The 19,214-nt window shown below is 54.8% G+C and overlaps 3 protein-coding genes across 14 annotated transcripts; 1 reads left to right on the top strand and 2 right to left on the bottom strand.

Moving 5' to 3' along the window:
- Positions 1-31: 31 nt before the first annotated feature.
- LOC133490882 (myocyte-specific enhancer factor 2C-like) lies at positions 32-8,863 on the top strand. 9 transcript variants are annotated; one of them, XM_061801496.1, is made up of 13 exons: positions 32-208; positions 1,985-2,066; positions 2,941-3,072; positions 3,205-3,325; positions 3,631-3,834; positions 5,661-5,807; positions 6,017-6,170; positions 6,591-6,632; positions 6,703-6,866; positions 7,217-7,316; positions 7,386-7,503; positions 7,587-7,646; positions 7,858-8,863. In XM_061801496.1, exons 4-13 carry the CDS (start codon positions 3,272-3,274, stop codon positions 8,090-8,092), a joined length of 1,278 nt encoding a protein of 425 aa, XP_061657480.1. In that variant the 5' UTR covers positions 32-208; positions 1,985-2,066; positions 2,941-3,072; positions 3,205-3,271; the 3' UTR covers positions 8,093-8,863. The 9 variants fall into 9 exon arrangements, with proteins under 9 accessions (XP_061657480.1, XP_061657479.1, XP_061657484.1 ...); XM_061801495.1 differs by lacking the exon at positions 2,941-3,072; XM_061801500.1 differs by lacking the exons at positions 32-208; positions 2,941-3,072 and adding an exon at positions 1,090-1,227.
- On the bottom strand, positions 8,507-15,452 carry LOC133490881 (arrestin domain-containing protein 3-like). 4 transcript variants are annotated; one of them, XM_061801492.1, is made up of 9 exons: positions 15,024-15,451; positions 13,864-13,966; positions 12,720-12,867; positions 12,531-12,633; positions 12,211-12,467; positions 11,871-11,997; positions 11,619-11,776; positions 11,259-11,390; positions 10,774-10,955 (listed from the first exon to the last, which is right to left on the bottom strand). In XM_061801492.1, exons 1-9 carry the CDS (start codon positions 15,301-15,303, stop codon positions 10,896-10,898), a joined length of 1,368 nt encoding a protein of 455 aa, XP_061657476.1. In that variant the 5' UTR covers positions 15,304-15,451; the 3' UTR covers positions 10,774-10,895. The 4 variants fall into 4 exon arrangements, with proteins under 4 accessions (XP_061657475.1, XP_061657476.1, XP_061657478.1 ...); XM_061801491.1 differs by lacking the exon at positions 11,259-11,390 and having other exon boundaries at positions 8,507-10,955; positions 11,665-11,776; positions 15,024-15,452; XM_061801494.1 differs by lacking the exon at positions 11,259-11,390 and having other exon boundaries at positions 15,024-15,444.
- An 858-nt stretch (positions 15,453-16,310) lies between these two features.
- Positions 16,311-18,950, bottom strand: LOC133490895 (radial spoke head protein 3 homolog). Its single transcript, XM_061801578.1, has one exon. It carries the CDS (start codon positions 18,256-18,258, stop codon positions 17,269-17,271), a length of 990 nt encoding a protein of 329 aa, XP_061657562.1. The 5' UTR covers positions 18,259-18,950; the 3' UTR covers positions 16,311-17,268.
- Between the last annotated feature and the right edge of the window lie 264 nt (positions 18,951-19,214).

Here is a 19,214-nt window from a genome sequence, read left to right on the forward strand (position 1 = left end):
GCAACAGGTGAGCTTCTCATCGTTGGGGGGGGGGCTCCTCTGACCGCAGGCTACATCTGCCCAACGGGATCGCGACGCACACCATTTGTGCGGTGCGCCTCGGGAAGCCAGCTGGTCTGGCTTGCCAGGTCGTCGGGAGACGAGGAATCGAACGGGGAACCCGCGGCTGGACCTGGCGGTTCCTCTTCCTGGTGAAGACCACGCAGCGGTGAGTCCGCACTAGCAAACTCACTCTTTGGCCGGAAAGTGGCTCAAGAAAAATTGGGTTGACATGTTAGCATTGTTAGCTAGTTTTGCGCTAGCCTAAAGTGCGACTTGCGTCAGCTATTCGGCCATCTTGTGCCACCGATGGGCCATATATGGGCACGTTGATGTGCTTTTTCTTTTTCTTTTTTTTTTTTTTTACCTTTTGAGGACACAGGCGACATGCAGGACATGCGCCTTTTTCGTGCAACCGCTTGCCACATACGGTCTCTTTACGGCCCTTTAATGTAGATGCTAATTGCGAGCAATGACGCCATAATATTTCTGAGTGAAGCGTCACAAGTGAATTAAGTGCCTAACTTCCGGAACTAAATGAACGAGCTGATGTTGGAAATCTGCACACACTTTTGGGCTGACGCTAGGATTGGTCGGCGACTGCGTGACGTCACGGCGGGCCGCACTTTTGGCCACAAAACTAGCGAAGAAGAACTTCCGCGGGCTCTCCAACACGGACGCGTGGGGCGAGCCCGGCCGTCAATCGTTTTTGATTGATTTTGCATTAGCGAATACGTTTTCATCTGGCCAAATTGTTGAAGTTTTACCTCCACCGGAATAAAAGAAGCGAGCAGTAGCGGTCGTGCGGCCGGCGGGTTACGCCCGGGTCGTGACCTGGAACAACGGTCGGTGTCGTTACGAGGACCTTGAAATCAATCAAGAGCTAATCATCAAGAACGACGTGGCTTGGGCTAAGTAATGAAGGAGCCATTTAGCTAACGCTGCGGCGCGTCGTCAAAGAGCTAATTGGCTAACTGCTCCCGTTCTTTGAGACGACTGAGGAAGAAGAAGAAGAAGAAGAATGGACGAGCGAAGGGCTTCAAGAAGGCTAACAAGCTAATTGGCTCACGGTTCAAAAGACGACTCCTGCCCGGCGTGCCAAATGAAAAGCTCGTCTGCTAACTGCGGGCCCAGCCAATGAAAACGCGCATGAGCTGACTTCGATTGATTATGGCCCCGCCCTCCAAGGTGACTCAAAATCGATGAGGTTAACCGGACAAATTGAAGCAATAAAGACGAGAAATTGAATGAAATGAACATGCTTTCAACTTTTTCCGATGACTTTGTTTTGTTTCTTTAAATGGAATTATTCTCGAGCTCAACAAACTCGATTGGCGACTGCTCGTGATGAGAATGCAGCGAAACCTTTCAAATGAAAACAAACCCCCCCCAAAAAATCTTGCTGGCGTCAGGATTCCAAACGCAGCTACGATAATCCACTTCTTCATAACGTCGTAATTATGCAAACCATCGAAAGTGTGCAAAAAGATTCAAATGTGAATTATCGCCGGAGATGCTGAATTTAACTCGATTATATTTGCAACGTGATTGTTTAGGGAAGCGGCGGCGCAAATCTCCACGCCGTTTAAAATTAAATCTGAATTTACTTTGCCGGATGAAATTGATATGGCGACACATGAAGACGAAAAAAAAAAATCCATTGACCTCCAATGAGCCTGACCAAAACATTCGGAACATTTCTTGGTGAAAGTCTGAAATAATAAAACTTGTATCGGTTTTCAAAATTCATCCAAATATCTGAAAGTGCTGCAGACGACCAAACTAATCATGATGAAATGAGGACGAGCAACGGCGTGCCTCGTAAAGTGTCCACAGGGGGGCGCCGGTGCGCACGATGGACCCGTTTCACTTGTTGAAAGCTTCTGCTGTCCCGCGCCGAACTTGAGTGACGTCACTGATGAGCTCGCGTGCGCGTGTCGTCCAGGATCGCCGCTGGACGGACGCCGGGAACGAGCACGTGCGCGACTTGTGACGGGAACGTCATGCTGAGCTGAACGACGTCAGAGGTAAGTGACGCACAAGCCGTCCGGGGACGACCGTGAACGCCTCGGGGTTTTTTTTTTTTTGGTTGTTTTTTTTGTTTTGTCGGGCGACTGTTGGACTTTTGGAGACCCGAGCGCGGCGCTCTCCTGCACCCGGGACCGTCGGTTCCGGCACGACGCATGCGGACCCAAACAAGTTGGATTCGGTAAGCCTCGAAGTCATGATGATGATGATGAGGATGAGGAGGAGGAGGAAGAGGAGTTCGTCGTTTTATGTTCTCCTCAAAGTGAAGCCGATTAATTTGAAATTACTTCCAGGGGCGTGCTTAGCGATTTGAAGTCTAGCGAGAGCCCCCAGCCCAGCCCCCCCCCGCACTGTCACGTGGTTGATCGCCATTCGGCTGACACGCTACTTTATGAAGTTCTGAATCATGTGACATCACGAGAGTCACGCACTCTGCAGCCGATAGCGCGTTAGCATTTAGCCTGCTAGCACCGAGTCCGAGTGCAATTTCGACGACGTCCTTCTGTCGCTCACGTCTGTCGACTTGCGATCGCTTCGGACTCGATCCCGGCTCAGTGACGTCGGCACGCGGGCGCCACCGCCGACCGGGGACGTCTCGGTTCATCCGGGGTCGCGCAAAATGACGTGCGCGGTGCTTCTATTTTTAGACGCGTCCCAAAAGAAAAAAGGGAACTTTGGAGCCGAGAAACATTTGGAAAACTGCCGCCACCAAAGCGCAGAAGGAGAAGTCATGTGACTGCGCCAGGAAAAGAAAGACAAGCGGGCTTGACCCGCGCGGTGGCAGTTCTGAGGTCCCGGGTTCGATCCCGGCCCCGCCCGTGTGTGGCTTTTCTCCGGGTGGGCGCTCCGCTTTGACTCTAAATTGCCCCCCAGGTGCGATTGGCCGTCGACAGATGACATTTGGCTCCAGTACTCCCGCGAGAAGCGACTAAGAAACTGGACGGATGACTTTGCTGTCGTCGTAGATTATTTTTTTTCCCCCCTCGCCAAGAAAACAAAACAAAAGTAAGGAATGTCAACACAACCTCAGAACGCGCCCGAGGAAGCGGATGGGCGCGTCCGCGCGCGCAAGACGAGCGGCGGCTCGCTCGTCTTGCGCGGACGTAACACGTCGTCGTCGGTGTTTTTGTGTTTCAGGTGCGCGACCGCGGCAAAGAAACCCAAAAAGAAGACAAAGTGACAAAGAGAAAAGCAAGCATTCAAAATGGGCAGGAAGAAGATTCAGATTGCCCGCATTGTGGATGAGCGCAACCGACACGTACGTGAGCCCTGCGCGCACCACAACTACACGACTTTCAACGGCGCACGACGTGACGTCACCGCAAAAGACTACCGAGTGCGAGCGTGTGCGGGGTCATCTGGCTGTGTGAACGGTTTGGCTCTTCCTCTTCTGACAGGAAACGCAAGCGCATGCGCTTCCTGTTGGCGCCCGCCAGTTGGCAGGCGTGTTCATTCCGTTGTTTGCTATTTGCGAACCCCCAAATTTGAGGGGGAGTAACCGCACAAATGCAGCCAACTGCGAACGGTCCCGGGTGACCTTTGACCCCCCCCCCTCCCCCACAGGTGACCTTCACCAAGCGCAAGTTCGGCCTGATGAAGAAGGCGTACGAGCTGAGCGTGCTGTGCGACTGCGAGATCGCGCTCATCATCTTCAACAGCACCAACAAACTCTTCCAGTACGCCAGCACCGACATGGACAAAGTGCTGCTCAAGTACACCGAGTACAACGAGCCGCACGAGAGCAGAACCAACGCCGACATCGTCGATGTGAGTGGCGCCGACAATCGGGACCGCCGAAATGGGCCAAAGCCACGCGTATCATTTCGAGCGCCAAGGAAACGGAGAACATTTCAAAAAGACGTCCGTGGTCGCACTTGATAACGCGACGCGGCGCGACGTCGTCATCGCACCGCCACACCACGTCCGAAAGATTTTGCGCACGTCAAAGATGGAACCCAACTCCTGTCACAACACACACGACTGTCATCGTGTTCTTATCACAACACTCGCCGATCGGTAACGACGCCGGCGCACAACAGACACCTTGTCACGCAACTCCCGTCGCGACACTTGAACGCAACACGACAGTCGTCGCACGAGAATCGGCCGCACGTTCGCCTCATCTGGCTCGGAGCTCGTTAGCGTAACCCGGGCGCGCGGGCGGCGCGACAACGCCGGTCGTGTTGCCGCGGCCCGGCTTGGTCTTGCCTTGTGTTGCCGGCTGTGTCTTTTTCTCCTGTTTTGACTCTTGTTTATGTTTTTGTGCTCATGTTGCGATCAATTGTGCCGACTTGGTTTGAGTCGTGTTCTGCTGTTGGTTGTCTTTGTGTTGGGTTGCGTTATGTTTTGAGTTTGATCGTCACGTGTCGCTGACTGTTTTGTGTCGTGTTACATGAAACGCAAAAATGGCGCTTGAAAGGGTGCCACGGCAACGCGGAGCAGCGAGCGTGTGTTGCGTGTGCGTGCGCCGCCATTAGCCGGACGGCCGCGGCGAGTTTTGCGTCGGCGTCGCGAAATGTCTGCCAAGCGCCGTGCAGCTAAAAATAGAAAAGAGGCTAAGAATAGCGGCAGAGCGGCTGCGTGGCGATGGTGGTGGTGGTGGGGGGGGGGGGGGGGGGGGGGGGGGGACGAGAACAAAGTAGAAGGAAAGAATGAAGGCGTGGGAATTTTTTTTTTTTTTTTTTTGCCGACCAACCAGAAGTTTGATTGACTTTATTTCTCGCAAGTCGCCTAAGTACTAAATTCCGGGAACTTCCCCGAATTCTTTCCTGGACCTCCCGCCGGCGTTTTACAAAAAAAAGAACACAGCCTCTTTTATCAAATTTCATATTTTGTGTTTTCTTTAGCACGTGAGTTCGCCCCAAAACTAAATGAGATCATCCAGTCCGAACCCGCTCGGGCTTTCGATCGCCGGCGCTGGCGCTTCAAGTCCGATTTTCGAGGCCTCCGAAGCCAGCAGGTTCTTCTTTGAACTAGCAGGGACTCCATTTCGACCATCGTTCGCACAAAAGTCACACAGACGGAAGGTTTGAGTCCCGGTTCCCGAAAGTGTCGATGAAATAAAAGCGGTTCTGAGTAGATTCCTGGACTTATGCTAATGCTAATGCTATGTTTCGTAAGAGGGACGCGAGGGGCTCTGCTGTGTGTGTAAAACGTCGAAGGGAAGGACTGGCCGAGTGCTAGCCATTAGCGCGCCCCCCCCCCCCCATGTTGAGATCCACAGCGTCACGGTTGTGTGTGTGACTGTTTGTTTATTCAAGTGTGATTGTGGCTTTGTGTTTGTTTTTAAGTATGTTTCCGTTTCTACGTTTGTTCGTATTGTCGTTGGTGTTTGCGGGTGTCACCGGAATGTGCAAAAGCGGGCGGGCGGGTCGGCAAAACTATCAACTTGTAATGAAATGCGCGGGAATGATAATTATTTCTTGAGACAAAAATGATCGCAGAAATGAAAAGTTGTTTTGCGGGCGGCGCCGTCGGGCCGAGACCCTGACCCGGGTCGCCGGCATTTTGCGACGAGCCATTGCAGACGTTTCATTTTCATCTTCATTTTGGTGCGGTTCCCTCTTTTTGACTTTGCTCCTTCCCGCCGGCAGACGTTGCGCAAGAAAGGCCTGAGCGGCAGCGACAGTCCCGACATGGATGCCGACGACTCCGCCGGTCTGAGCCCCGACGTTGACCACAAGTTCCCCAAACTGCTGGACGACGACATGGACCTGATGCTGAACAGGCAGCGCGTCTGCGTGAGTTGCAAATGGGGCCCCGTATCTGAACAAACTTGGAGGGGGGGGGGGCGTATTTTTACATCCACCTTAAAAAAAAAAAAAAAAATCCTTTCACTAAATGCTGAACATTACTGAAGATCAAGACTAAGCATAAACATTTCAAATTTTTCCTTCTGAAAGCAATTTTTTGCAACATGATGACCCCCCACGCCCCCCCCCACACACAGGCCCTCCCCGCCTCCAACTACGACATGTGCATCAACGCCTCCCCGCTGCTGTACTCGCACCCCGCCATCGGGGGCGCTGCCGCCGGCCACAACCTGCTGCCCATCCACCACGCCCCCATGTCCCCCCAGCGGCCCCCCAGCGGGGGAGACGCAGGTGAGTGAATTTGACATTTTTTTGGGGTCGTGGGTGGAGGCGGTCTGTCAGTTTGAGGGTTGCAGCCCCACTTGGGCACCGCCACGACGGTCGGCCATTTTGGTCCAAAGGTGGCCGTTTTTGCAACGTGTCTACTGTGACTAGATGCCCCCCCATCCCCCCCTCCTAAAAACATTTTGCTCCAAATTGACCTTTGAGAGTCACTTTCCAAAGTGCCGTCGTTGCGAGTTGACCCCCCCACCCCAAAACACTTCAACTTATTAGCAAGGTCGCATTAGTCGTGAGTAGAACCACAAAATAAAATACAAATGAAAATAAACCTCACGGCAGCCATCTTGGGGGTCGTGGGGGCGCTTTGGACTTTTTGCTTGCGTCAACCCAACAAATCCAAGTGAGGTCACCAAATGTTCACATTTTCAGGCCCGCCGGGGTCCGAGCTGACAAACTCTGCCGTCGGGGCGGGTAAGTCATCTTGGCGCCGAGCGACCGGTCAAACGGACGCCGTTTCATTTTAAAATGTTCCTTCCGCCAGGCAACGGCATGTACGGCGACCGTTGCCCCTCCCCCGTCATGATGTCACCGGAGGCCGCGGCGAAGGCGCTTCAAGACAGAAGTCCGCCGATGAGCGTGAGCCGCAAGCTCGGCCTACGACCCCCGATGCCGCCCGCCGACAAGTGCGGCGACCTGCCGACCATGGTGAGTGTCGATTCCAAAAAAAAAAAAAAAACGTGCTTGTGCCCGGTTCGCTGCTGCCCTCTAGTGAGACAACTTTGACCTCACGTTGTTGTTGTTGTTGCGTGAGCGCTCCAAGTCTCACTAGTAGCACGCAGTCTCCCTCTAGTGGCACACAAACGAATCACACTCCACACATTTCTTCTCGCTCGTCCAAAGGAATTTTTGTTCCTTTTCCTTTTTTTGCATTTGCCCAAAATGTCCACTAAAAATAATACAAATATTTTTGTAGCGCTTACTTTTTACACTTGACCCGACGCAAGTCCCGGCCCCCGTCCCACGTGCATTTTTTTTTTTTTTTTTGGGTTCCGCAGAACCCTCGAATCCGTCACTCCCGGTCGGCGCAGACGCTGTCCAGTCCCAGCGCGTCGGCGTCCGCCGGCTACCCGTCCTCGCTGTCGTCCTACGCCACAGGTGAGTCGCCTCGTCCGCGTCCGCCGCAGGCGCCCCGGACCAAAATCGGAACCTGTGCGCGCTCCTCAGACTTCACGCTGGGCGGCGACCTGTCGTCACTGACGCCTTTCGGCTCGGCCGGTCTGAGCGACGGCGGCGGCTGGCGGCACGTCCGCGACCTGCGCGACCTTCCGCTCGGCCACGCGGGGTGAGCGCAAATACATCGATCAAAAAATCCAAATGCGATCAAATCAAAGGCAGACACGCATTTGTGTGCGCGCCGCCTCTCAGGAACTTGTGCCAGAACGCCGACCTCGACTTCCCGCCGGGGCAGCAGAACCTTCACATCAAGTCGGAGCCGGCCTCGCCCCCCCGCGGCGCCGCCCGTCCGGGCCGCTCGCCCGACGGCGCGCCCGGCTGCGGGGGCCCGTACGACGACTGCGGCGCCGGCGACTTCCTCCTGCGGCCGTCGTCGGATCGGGACGGGCGGCGCAGCCCGTCCGTCAAGCGCATGCGTCTGACGGAGGGCTGGGCCACATGATGGAGGTCGCAGGTCGGAGGGGGCGGGGCCTGATCATGCATCAAATCCATCCCCCCCCCCCCCCCCCCTGTGGTTGCGGCGATTCGGGAGTCGGGAACGACCGCGTTCGGAATCGCTCTGGATTCCCGACTCTCGAACGACTTCGAGTGGACGGTTTGAGAACTTTCTACTCGAGCTCCGAGAGGTGAAAATCCCGCGATACATAAATTCCAACGCAGCCCGTTATGGTCTTCACAATCCCGGACTTTGTTTATGATGCGGTCGCGAGCAACCGACAAACTTGTAGAAATCAGCGAGATGTGCAAAATATACAATATCATAATTTCATTGAATAAGTTCCACTTGAGCTTGGGCTCAGGTTTATTTGTCGTGTTCACGCTAATTGAAGAAAAACTCCAAAGGATCCACGGGGGAGCCCTGAGGAACCCCGCTGGTCGTACGTGAAATTACGAAGGGAGGGTGAAACTTGTTTAATATTTATAGATGTACATATTTATTTGAAATCATCCACTCATCCAAGATTTGTCTCATAAGACTTAAACCAAGTAGAATTTCGGCACGCTGCTGTGGGGGGGGGGGGGGGGGGGGCAAAAAATAGATATATTCACCGCAAGAGTAAAGTTGATTTTCTTAATATGGCAACTTTTTAACAAAACTCATTTTTTTCCCCCTTAACGAGAAAGCAATGCAAAACGCTTTTGTTTAGAAAAGCCTTTTGTGTCCACTTTTTTTTTTAAAGATGAAGATTGATACATTTTTTTGAAAATATGACTAAATGCCTCAAAATCGTATATATAAATTAAAAAAAGACTAGGTCGTAAGGTCTTTTTCTTTGAATACAAAACAATACAATTTTTCCGCGGAGAAATTTTTCCCCTTCAAAAATGTCTTTGTGTGTATAATTAATATTTATACACCCAAGCGGCCCAAACGGGGTGTCCGGGCGAGAATCTCGCTGGAGAGGAGGCCCGTCAGGTGGGCGGGGCATCTGATTGGGATTCCCTCCCCGGTGAGGCGTTACCCCGGAGATGACCCGGGAACTCCTCACGGGTCTCCCCACCCACCCCGGAATAGATGGACCGAGCAGCCCCCCGTGAGCGCGAGGAGATGGACGGATGCGTGATGGCGGCACGCAGTTGGAGGTTGCGGGTTCAAATCCGGCCCCGCGTCTCAATTACTGCCCGGGTAGCTTGATTGAAGACCCGAAATTTGTTTCGATGTGAACTGCGATCGGCTGGCGACCAGTTGAGGGAGGGAGGAGTGGGCGGAGCCTCACTTTCGGCTTGGAAATTTGAAAATTTTCGTCTTACAATCTATAGTTGCCCATTTGTGTGTTGCTAAATTGAATAATTGTTGACTTTCAACTGAATGAAGCCGTTTTGCAGCCATTTTGTGTCAAAATTATCTCAAACTAAAGATTCCAAATTGATTCGAAGTTGCGACGTCACGACTGGGAGCGAGCGAAGGTCATCAGGTGACAGGAAGTGCAAGGTCAAGTAGGATCGACAGAAGGTCAGAAGGAAGGTGACCCGGTGGGCGTGACCGAGAGGGTCAAGGGGCGGGGCCAGATGGGGCGCTGGAGCCAATCACGTGGAAGCCATGTGTGACGGGTGGGGTGGAGGATGTTAGCATTTAGCTTAGCTTCGGACTGCAGGACAGTAAAGGTTTTTTATTTACGGAGGCCACGCCGTTGCCATGGTGACGCCACAAGCGATTGGCGACTCGTCTCCATGGCAACCGGGAGGCCCGCCCGACCGACCCCGGTTTCAATTTGGCTTCTTTTTATTGTGTCTGTTGTTTGTTTTCTTGAGGGTTCACATTTGAATATTTTGCTGATTAAAAATGTATATTTGGAGGCCCAACCCTCGTTTCGAGCCGCCGGAAGGAACCGGTTCCGGGGCCTTCCGGCTCACGAGCTTGCTTGACGTCCGAGCCCGCAAGTTTTCTTTTCACCCCCCCCAAAATCTTGTATTTAATCACAAGGATTTGCGTGTGCGCGACAACACTGTCGTCAAAGATTGACATCAATATGTATACATAATTAAAAAAAAAAATGACTGCTTTGTTGAAAATGGTTGTTTTTGTTTTGTGTTCGAGTCCGGCCTTTCCGCCCCCACCCCCGAAACGCGCGTGCCACGTTGCTACGACGTTTGTTTCTTTGCGCCCTCCGATTGGCTGGCGACCAGTCGAGCGCGTACCCGCTTTTGAGCGCAAGATCGCGGGGGGTGGGCGGGCGCCGCAAAGCCAATCGAAACGTTGCCTAGTGGTGAAAAATGCCGGGGAAGACGTTAGCCTGCTAGCGAGCGAGCGATTAAAAACAACAACGAAAAATGGCTGACACGGTGTTAAAATGCTAATTGGCACGTTAGCCGTGTTAGCGGAAAAGCGCTTCTAAAGGCCGTCGGGAGACTGAAATTCTATCAAACCTAAAATGAAAAATCAAAGCCGACCCGTAAACTTTTCCATCTGAAACCGTCAAAGTCAGAACCCGGATTTCAAGCTTGCAGCGGGATTCCAAAATCAAGTGAACTTTTATTTTTCTATCAAAAAGGTTGATCATGACAGCGAGTTTATCACAATAATCACATCATAAAGCACAAAAGATGGAAAGAGCAACAGATTTGAAAAAAAGGACAAATATAAAAATCGGAAAAATATTGCACTTTTGTCGTCTCTCAAACTTTCAAGGACGTTTGACGAAGTTCTCGTTTGTAAACATTTTTTTTTTTTTTTTCAATAGTTTTACGTTCTTTGGACGCTGTCGTGAAAAAACAAAAACAAACAATTATTGAGAGGAACAACATTTTGCTTTGAGCAAACCTCAAAACAGGCGACTTGTGGTTCTTTGCAGTTGGTCGGTTGTGCTTTCGGCTTCGGCCACGTTGAGGTGGGGCGGGGGGGCGGTCTGGTTACAGACGTGTGCGAAGGGAAGAAGAAGAAGAAGAAGAAGAAGAAGAAGAAGAGGAAGCCGGCGAGTGGGCGGCGCCGCCGCCGCCCTGTGGGGAATTTGCCGCCTTCCATCGGTCACGTGAGCCAACCGAGCCCAACGATCGAAGTTTTCAGCGTGGTGGGCACGTGGCGGGACGCCCGGGGTCCGCTGGTTCCGGGTACGGGTCCACCTGAGAGGGGGGGGGGGGGGCACAGTGATCACTAAACACTTTGATCAAATGTCGCACAAGATTCCATCCACAAGTCAAACTGGACCGAACGTGTCCTGTTTCACGTCAGTCCGGGTCGCCGACGCCCATTTCATTTTTTTCAGTGCCGCAGAAAAAATCTTATGACGGTGACGTCACGCCGACAACATGTGACTTCCTTGGCGCCACACCTGGGGATGTTTTTAAGGCCACGCCTCCAACACGCGGCTCGAGAAAAAAATGGTGGCCCAAAAAAAAAAAATAATAATAAAACAAAAAACCAACCAACAACGCATATGTCAAAGGTCTCGGGAGGACTGGGCCAGGATTCCAGAAGAGGACTGTCAGAAGCTTCTGGAAGGTTCCCCAAAAGCGTTTTCGCCAAGTCCAGCTCTTGACAGGAAATGCTGCTCCAGACTTTGCTCATTATTGTGGCATTTAACAAAATGAAATCACGTCGGTGACGTGAAACAGGAGAGATGAAATGTTGTCTTTTTGCACGGTGGAATGAAAAAAATACATTGAAAAACAAACCCCGCTAAAATCCGCGCTAGCCACGTCGCCGTGGCGCTAAGAGCCGTTCAATCGTGAAGTGGGCGGGGCGTAGCGACCAATCAACGCGCAGCACGTCTGAGCCGGACGTACCTCGGCGTAGAGCGGCGGCGGCAGATATCGGAACTCCGTCACGTACGTGAGCAGCGCCGCGCTGGCGTGTTCCGGTTCCGGTTCCCATTCAGGGACGCCGCGCAGGAAGTGGCGGCGGTGCGACTCCGAGATGGCGAGCTCGCTGTAGCTGGGCGGAGCTGCGAACACCCTCGCATCATTTGACGGTCTTTGTTTTTTTTTTTTTTTTTTTTTTTTTTTGGGGGGGGGGGGGGGAGATTCTGAGGACCACACCTTCGGGGCGCTCTGCCGTCGGCAGCCAGCCGGAGGCGCCGTCGCGACGGCCGTGCAGCGGGATGGTCCCGATGACCAACGGCAACGACAGCGACAAGTTGAGACCGCCGGGAACGTCCACGTACACCTTAAAGGCACAAATAATATCGTCCCGATACACGCCTGCGACTTTGATATCCCGTCTGTGGCGTTTCACGTTAGCATTAAGCTACCAGAGGTGAATTGACTGCTGCCAGCCAAAAACGTTTGGGTCTTATACGGACACTCACAACGCCATTTGTTAACATGCTAAGCTAAGGTTGCTAAGAGCCGAGTCTGCGCGCGCGCGCGTCGGCCTCACCACGAGGGCGTACTCCACGCGGATGATGGGGCAGTCGAGGATGGAGGGCGACACGGGCGGGATCTTGAGCGGGCGCCCCCGCCAGCTCTGACTCTGGCCCCGCGCCAGGGCCTCGCCGCGCAGGTCCGAGACGGGCCGGCGGATCTCTTTGCCCTTCCCCTTGGCGAAGAAGCTCTGCGTCTGGTACAGCGCCGCCTTGGGCACCACCGCTCGCGTGGAGCAGTTCTCCACCTCGGCGAAGATCCGGATGGAGTCGCCTGCGGGGGAGGAAGGCGGCGTGACGGCGGGCGGGGGAAGCGGGGCGGGACGGCGAGCGCTACCTGGCGTGTAGCCCTTGCGCGCCACCTTGACGCTGAGCGAGATGGGGCCCGACGCGCACAACCAGCAGCACAAAGTCTTCTCCTTGCTGCCCGCCTGGGGGGCCTCGGCACATGACACAAAAACCACATCCGGGGTGGGTGACGCGGCGGTCCGAGGCCGGCCGAGGGATGAATCCAATCCGAGCCTACCAGCAGCAGCGGCGTGTTGATGTCGATGTGCTCGAAGACCACAAACTCCTTCTTGACCTTGAGGGGCAGCATCCAAGGACGCTGAAGCTCCGCCTTCACCCAGTAGCGCACGCTGCCGTGTTTGCCCTCGAACGAGGTCGCCAGCGCCCTGCGGGCGCACCGGACAGCGCGGGCCTCATTTCCCATTGAGCGGTTTTACGGAAAAGAAACAATAAAAGGAGACGTTTGCAGGCGTCGGCTTCGGAAAAACAAACCCAAAAAAAATCGCCCGCCTGATGAAGCCGTCGTTAAAATAACGACTCCGTAAATTCCAAATTGCTTCACTGGCGGGGAAGCTGACGTCGGGCCGGCCTTTGTCGTCGAGGAGGTCGCGGCTCCCGCCCAAGTGGGAAGGGGGCGGAGTTACGTCACGTCTCTTGAAAGCAGATTTCAAAACTTGGCTCATCACGCGCAAAAGGAACTCGAGCAGATTTGGCCTCCGAGCTGCGCGTTTCCTGTCGGACTTGGGGCGGTTTCCAGTCTTCGTCGAGACGGCCCACAGTTGGGACGGCGGGAATGATTTTGTTTCATCGTTTAAACGAAAGCGAGCGTCCTTTGGACTTTTGGGCGAGCGCGACTCACGATCGTTTCGCGACTCATCAACGAATTGGACCGAGCTTTCGTTTTCATCTCTTGCCTCCAAAACTGCACAAAGATAAACTGACGACGATTCGGTTCCTGGTCGGCAAAAACGTTTTCAAAGTTGGAAGAAGGTGTTTGCAAACGTCATCAATTGAACAACGCGACGGACGATCGGTCCGCAAAGACGGAGGAGGCGTCGCCGGCTGAAATTCGGAACGTTCCGACGACCCGGCGATGGTCGGCCGTCAGAACTGCCCGCGCCTCCCTTCCGGACCGAGCCAGCGACAGACGGCGTCGCAAGTCGGCGCGGCCTTCCGCTATCCCTCCATTCCGACTCCATTTTTGGATTTTGATTCTGTCTTTCAAAAGCAATTTAGAAGACGTCTGGAGTTTCTGCTTCTCGCGATGTCGGGGCCGCGCCGGTCGCTCAGTTTTACTAATTTGGGTCTCCGGACGCCGCCGGTCCCGAGTGGCGAACTGGCGGACCCGAGCGGTTGACGACGGTCGGTCGGCGCGCGCTCACATGTGCGGCAGGTGGAAGCTGAAGGCGAACTCGTGCAGGCCGGCGCGCAGCACGCTCACGACGCCGTCGTCCGCCGCCGCCGCCGCCGATGACGACGAATCCCCTGCAACAGAAAAAAAGGTCGCCCGCCGCAGACGTCGACACAAAGTCGAAGGGCAAATTCTGCGCCAGCAGACGTAAAGACAGGCCAACTCGGAAGCGGAATCGCGGCTCGCTTTGAAAAGCGGGCGCCGACGCGTCTTCAAACGGGTTGAAAAGCGGCAAAGTCCTTCAAGTTGAAAAGTTCCAATCCCAAAGTGTGCCGTTTGAAACCCGACACTGCCCCCCAAGGCCACTTTTGGTCACAAAGTGCCCTTTTTTCAATTGTTGACATTTGGGGAGCCGCCTCGCCCCGCCCGCAAGCTGCGCGCACGCGCCGACTCGACATCACAGGAAGTGGCGCTGTGTCGTGCACGCGCGGGCGGAGCGGCCGACTCTGACGCGGACCGGTTCCGACCGGCCCCAGCAGCCTCTGCGCCGCCGAGTCCCGCCTCCGCGCGACCATTGGCTGGGAGGCCGAGGCCCGTGACGTCACGGCCGAGACTCCGGCGCGCTTCGGACGGGCTCACGTGACGTCACAAATGGGTCGGCGCAGGCGAGTTCACTTTCGCGGCCGGAGTCCTGAGCCCGGTCCGCCGAGCCCAACAGCTCACAAAGTCCCCGCCCCGTCAACCCAGGTTCGGTGGATTTCCGGTTTCTAATGACAGCAGCGCAAAGAAACGCGAGTTGCGGCGGAAGACGACGACGACGACGTCCGGCAACGTTGCGCGCGTGACCCGATCGAGGACCCGGGACCGTTTCTGTCCTTCAAAGTCGAGCGGCAGATTGTCGTTTTCCATTGTTTTGTGCGGATGTGCAAAATAAAGTTTGGGGTTTTTTTTTCTTGTTTGAACGAGGACTCGAGCGCATCGATTGGGTTTCGGTTCCGTGGAAAGTTTCAAACTTGAGCGCAATGACGAGGTGCGAATCCCAAAGTGGCGTCGTCCACCTTTGAGTTGTGTTGTGTCCCCCCCCCTCCCCCCCCCCTCCCCATGCGGCGCGATCGGGTTTGAACCGCTTCTCGCCAACAAAAGGGAGTTGCCTCGTCCTCGCACCGTCGGTTCCGTTTCGTCCCGACTCACCTGCGTCGTCGCCGATGAGCGTGTCCCGGTGGCTCAGGTACTCCAGCTCCTCGGTGTAGTTCTGCGCGTAGGCCGCGTTGGCTCCGGCGTTGCGCGAATCGGTCCAGCGGACCTTGGCGACCCCCCGCGCGGTCACGTCCAGGCTGCGGACCCGCACGTCCCCGACCGCCTCCAGCAGCACCCGGCCCGACACCAGCTCCCCGCCGGAGAACACCGGCAGGTTGCTCTCGTCGCTGGTGTCGAAGCACACGGCCAGCGCCCGAACTTTGCCCAGAACCATGGCGGCGGCGCCCTCGCTCGCCGGTTCATCCGGCTCGGCTGCCGCCGCTGTGGCTCGGCTCCGGTTTGGGTCCTCGCACCGCTTGGAGGGCTCCGTGCGCAAAAAAAAAAAACAACTCGGACGCGCAGAGCGCGTGCGCGCGCGGAGGAGGCTCGGCCTCCCTCTGATGGCCGTGACGTCACCAGACACCGACGTCATCGGGTTTCAGACACGAGCCCAAGGGAAAAATATCTTTTTTTTTTTTAAAAAAATTTTGGGAATCAAACACAGTCGCTGACGTTTGAAAGGTCCTCCAAGGGCCCTTTGAGGGGGCGCAGAGTTGGACCGAGACGCAGTAAAGATGGCGACGGGAGTTCTGGTGCGGAACCGAACACGCTCAAGACTTGATGGTGGACTTCAGGAGGCGTCCGGCGCCACAGTCGCCCCCCAACGCTGTCCCCGGTCTGTCAGGACCCGAAGTGGGAGTCCGTCCTCCAAAAATCCCAGCAGAGGATCAACTTTGTACGGTTTCTGCCACCAGAGCTCTTTTGGTTGAGACAGTTCTACACGGCGCTCATCGAATCAGTCCGGCGGACGTGCCTCCATCGCGGTCTCCCTCCCACCCCCCCCCCCAAAAAAAAAAAAGGATCAAAGAGAACTTCCGAAGAGATGGTCGGCGGCGGCTCCCGACCTGGCCTGGAGGACTTGGACGGTGCCCGACGGCATGCAAAATCCTCTTGGACCCTCCACGTCCTGGTGGTCGCTGCCACTTTTCTACCTGGACTTGTTGTAGTTCCCGCTGGGCCAGCGAGTACTCTGTGATGTAGCACAGACCAGGTGCCAACAACCCTTTTGAGCTCGAAGGCTACTTCGTGAGCGCCAAGGTCGACACTTGACTAGGTACACCACACCAGAGTAGCTGGCAACCGGTTGAGCGTTGCCCGTTCACAGCTGGGATAGCACTCCCGGGACCCCTGTGGGGATAAGCAGCTAAGAAAATGCATGGATGAATATTTCAAAGGCGTGATGCAACAAGGACTTTAGCGTTAGCATTGCCCCGCAACTGACTGGCGACCGGTCCAGCGTGTGGTTCGCCTTTAGCTAGGATAGGCTGCTTGTGAGGACAAGCAGCCTGGATAACAAGACGGATGGATAGATTGCGTAGCTACTAGAGACAACATAACCATTTGTCAAACTTAGTTTTATTCCCATTATTTGATTTTGTATTAATTGTCCAGAGGTGCCGTTGGCGGGATGACGACAGCAGAATTCAAACAGAATCCAACCAATCAGGGCTTGAAGCGACAAAGCAGCCAATAGGGACGGCTCAAATGCCGATCTTCTTCTTCTTCTTTTCCTTCCGGCTTCTAGCGTACGAGGTCGCCACAGCGCCATCTTGCGCCACGTCGTTCCAAGGCGACCGCTGACTCAGTTCCAGCAGTTGCGTCAGGAGGACTGGACCACGATTCCAGCAGAAGCTTGTGGACCGTGACCCGAAACCTTTGACCCGAGTCACGCGCGTCAAAGGAAATGCAACTTCATACTCGGGAAATTGACCCCCCCCCCCCCCACAAGAAGAAAATGTAAAATCCTCCCTCAAGTGATTGTGAAATCGGAACGAAATGAAAACATTTTGGTGGTCCTGACCGACCTTTCGTCTGATTTGACCTCACACAGCGCAAGAGAAAAATGAAATGGATGTCAACTTCTGGCCTCAGGCGTAAATTCACATTTGATCTTGTTTTGCTTAACAACGACAACATGGAACGCTAATTAGCGTTCGACAAGCAGGCTAAAAGGTTCCGGTTGCAAAAACATTTGTCAAAGCGGGGCTAGCGGCTAGCCGAGTTGGATTCGCCGCCCCCTGGAACCAGAACAGCATGTGAAAAATCAACGTCGGACCTCGGAAAACTCCCGAGTCAAGTCACCGACCGGTCGAGAAGACGGTCCAATCAAAGTCACGGCGCCAGTCGGTCGCAGCTTCCTCTATTTGTCCGATTTGAGCAGCTGCGACTCCAGATCCTTGAAGAAGTCCCGCCTCTCCAGGGCGATGTCGTGGATGATGGCGTCCAGCAGCAGCCTGGCGGAGTTCCTCTTCTCCAGGGTGTTGCTCACCTCGGCCATCAGCCACTGGAAGAAATTGATCTCGATGTCCCTCTCCACGGGGTCGTAGAAGTAGCCGTGCCTCCTCAGCGAGGAGAAGACGGCGGGGAAGAGTTTGGACAAAAACTGCTGGGCGCAGGCCTGGGCGGCGATCATCTCGGCCGTTTCTTTCTCTTTCCTGACGGCCTCCCTCTGCTGGGCGATCCGGCACTCCTTTTCCTCGTTGCGCCGCCGCTCCTGCTCCTGCAGTCGCTGGACCTCGGCCAGCTCGGCATTTCGCAGCTGCTCGAAGGCCCTCTGCTGGGCCCTCAGGCGGGCCAGTTCCTCCTCCTCCATCACCTCCAAGAGCGACTGCTCGATCGTCTTGCCCACCAGGACCTCCAGCACGGGCTGCACCTCCCTGTCAAAGTCGAACAACTCGCCCTCTTCGATCTGGGTCGCCACGTCTTCGCCCGACTTGGCCGGGATGAACAGCGGCGTAGCCGGCCTGTCCAGGAAACGATCCGTTTGGGAGTCGATGTCTTTGGTCACCAGGATGTTACTCAGCTCCTCCAGGAAGGACTCGGTCTGCACGTCGACGTGTTTTCGACCCGGCAGGTTGTCGTGAGTCTTGAACCGCACGTGGTCCCTGGACCTGACGAAGTCCACCGACCTCCTCCGGAATCCGTGCTGCTGTTGAATGGACTTTGCCGGCGACACGTGCTGGCCGTGAACATTTCCCCTGATGACTCGTCGATCGTACATGATGTTTCCGTACTGGGGATTTTCCGTGGGGGATCCGTTGAACTTGGACCGGCCCTCGACGGGCCTGGGGCGGCTGGAGAACACGTACGTGGCATTTTTATCCGGTTGGCGCTGTGAAACGGAGGCCATCGTGGGGAACGGCAAATGACCAAATCTGCCAGTCAGCTGGAGCGTTCCGGTCCACAAAGACTCGGACGAAAGCTCCTCGGCGGACCGCGGGGACCCCGACGGTTTCTCCAAACTACCCGAGTCGACGCGAGCGGATTTGAACTTGCTACGTGAGCTTTCGGCTAGCCGGGTGGCCTGGGCCCACCGATTAGCGTGCAGGGTGGTAGTTTCGTAAGCAACATCTGGCACCGGTAGCGAGAGCCTGTCGTGGACCGCGCCGGAAACGTAGAACTGGAAGAGGTTTTCGGATAACGGTGTCGGCCCGTTGCCTGGACTCAATCTTCGCGGATGACCGAGAAGCCACGCAGACGTCTTTCAGCTCGAGAGTTCATCTACGGATCGATCGAACAAAGACTCAACAGATACTCGTGCCTGCGAGTTGAGTTCGGTTCTCGAACTGAGCACTTGCGGCGTCAATGAGGAGGATGAGCTCATCATCGCCGGAACAACCCTTGTGATGTCATCTGTCATTGAGCTCGTCATAAACAGCCAAAGCTTGTGACATCATTTCCGTCCGCCACGTGACTCCAATCAATTTCATTTCTGAACGATGATTTCAGTAATTCCGTTCAAAAAGGGCTCTTTCAAATATTTCTTTCCTTTCGTATTGAGAAGTGACAACTACTGCGAATCGCTACCTCGGAAAATGGGACTCTTAAGACAGGCACAAAAATATTCATAATTCTGGAAATATTGGGCAACTGGCAGGTGTCTCCCCCCCCCTCCCCCCGGGCACAATTTGACCCGATTTTGGTCGCACACAATTTTCAGCTTTTTTTTTTGTTGTTTTTTGTGGCGCGGTTTGACACACGAGGTCCCCACAAAGGAAATGGCGCCATCTGCTGGTCACGCCCGATTCCCCAGTTTCAATACATTAGGGACAGCAGCGCCGTTCGAACACGCGAGTGTTTTTATTT

Source organism: Syngnathoides biaculeatus, chromosome 17 (assembly GCF_019802595.1).
Source record: "Syngnathoides biaculeatus isolate LvHL_M chromosome 17, ASM1980259v1, whole genome shotgun sequence".
In the NCBI taxonomy this organism is placed as follows: Eukaryota; Metazoa; Chordata; class Actinopteri; order Syngnathiformes; family Syngnathidae; genus Syngnathoides; species Syngnathoides biaculeatus.

Bases quoted from the DNA above. Each gene is read 5' to 3' on its own strand.
- LOC133490882 (XM_061801496.1), top strand. From the start codon at position 3,272: ATGGGCAGGAAGAAGATTCAGATTGCCCGCATTGTGGATGAGCGCAAC. The intron at 3,326-3,630 runs GTACGTGAGCCC...CCTCCCCCACAG, and splicing joins TGGATGAGCGCAACCGACAC to GTGACCTTCACCAAGCGCAA. The intron at 6,171-6,590 runs GTGAGTGAATTT...TCACATTTTCAG, and splicing joins CCCCAGCGGGGGAGACGCAG to GCCCGCCGGGGTCCGAGCTG.
- LOC133490881 (XM_061801491.1), bottom strand. From the start codon at position 15,303: ATGGTTCTGGGCAAAGTTCGGGCGCTGGCCGTGTGCTTCGACACCAGC. The intron at 13,967-15,023 runs GTGAGTCGGGAC...TTTCTGTTGCAG, and splicing joins GCTCATCGGCGACGACGCAG to GGGATTCGTCGTCATCGGCG. The intron at 12,468-12,530 runs GTAGCGCTCGCC...CCTCCCCCGCAG, and splicing joins GCGCAAGGGCTACACGCCAG to GCGACTCCATCCGGATCTTC.
- LOC133490895 (XM_061801578.1), bottom strand. From the start codon at position 18,258: ATGGCCTCCGTTTCACAGCGCCAACCGGATAAAAATGCCACGTACGTG.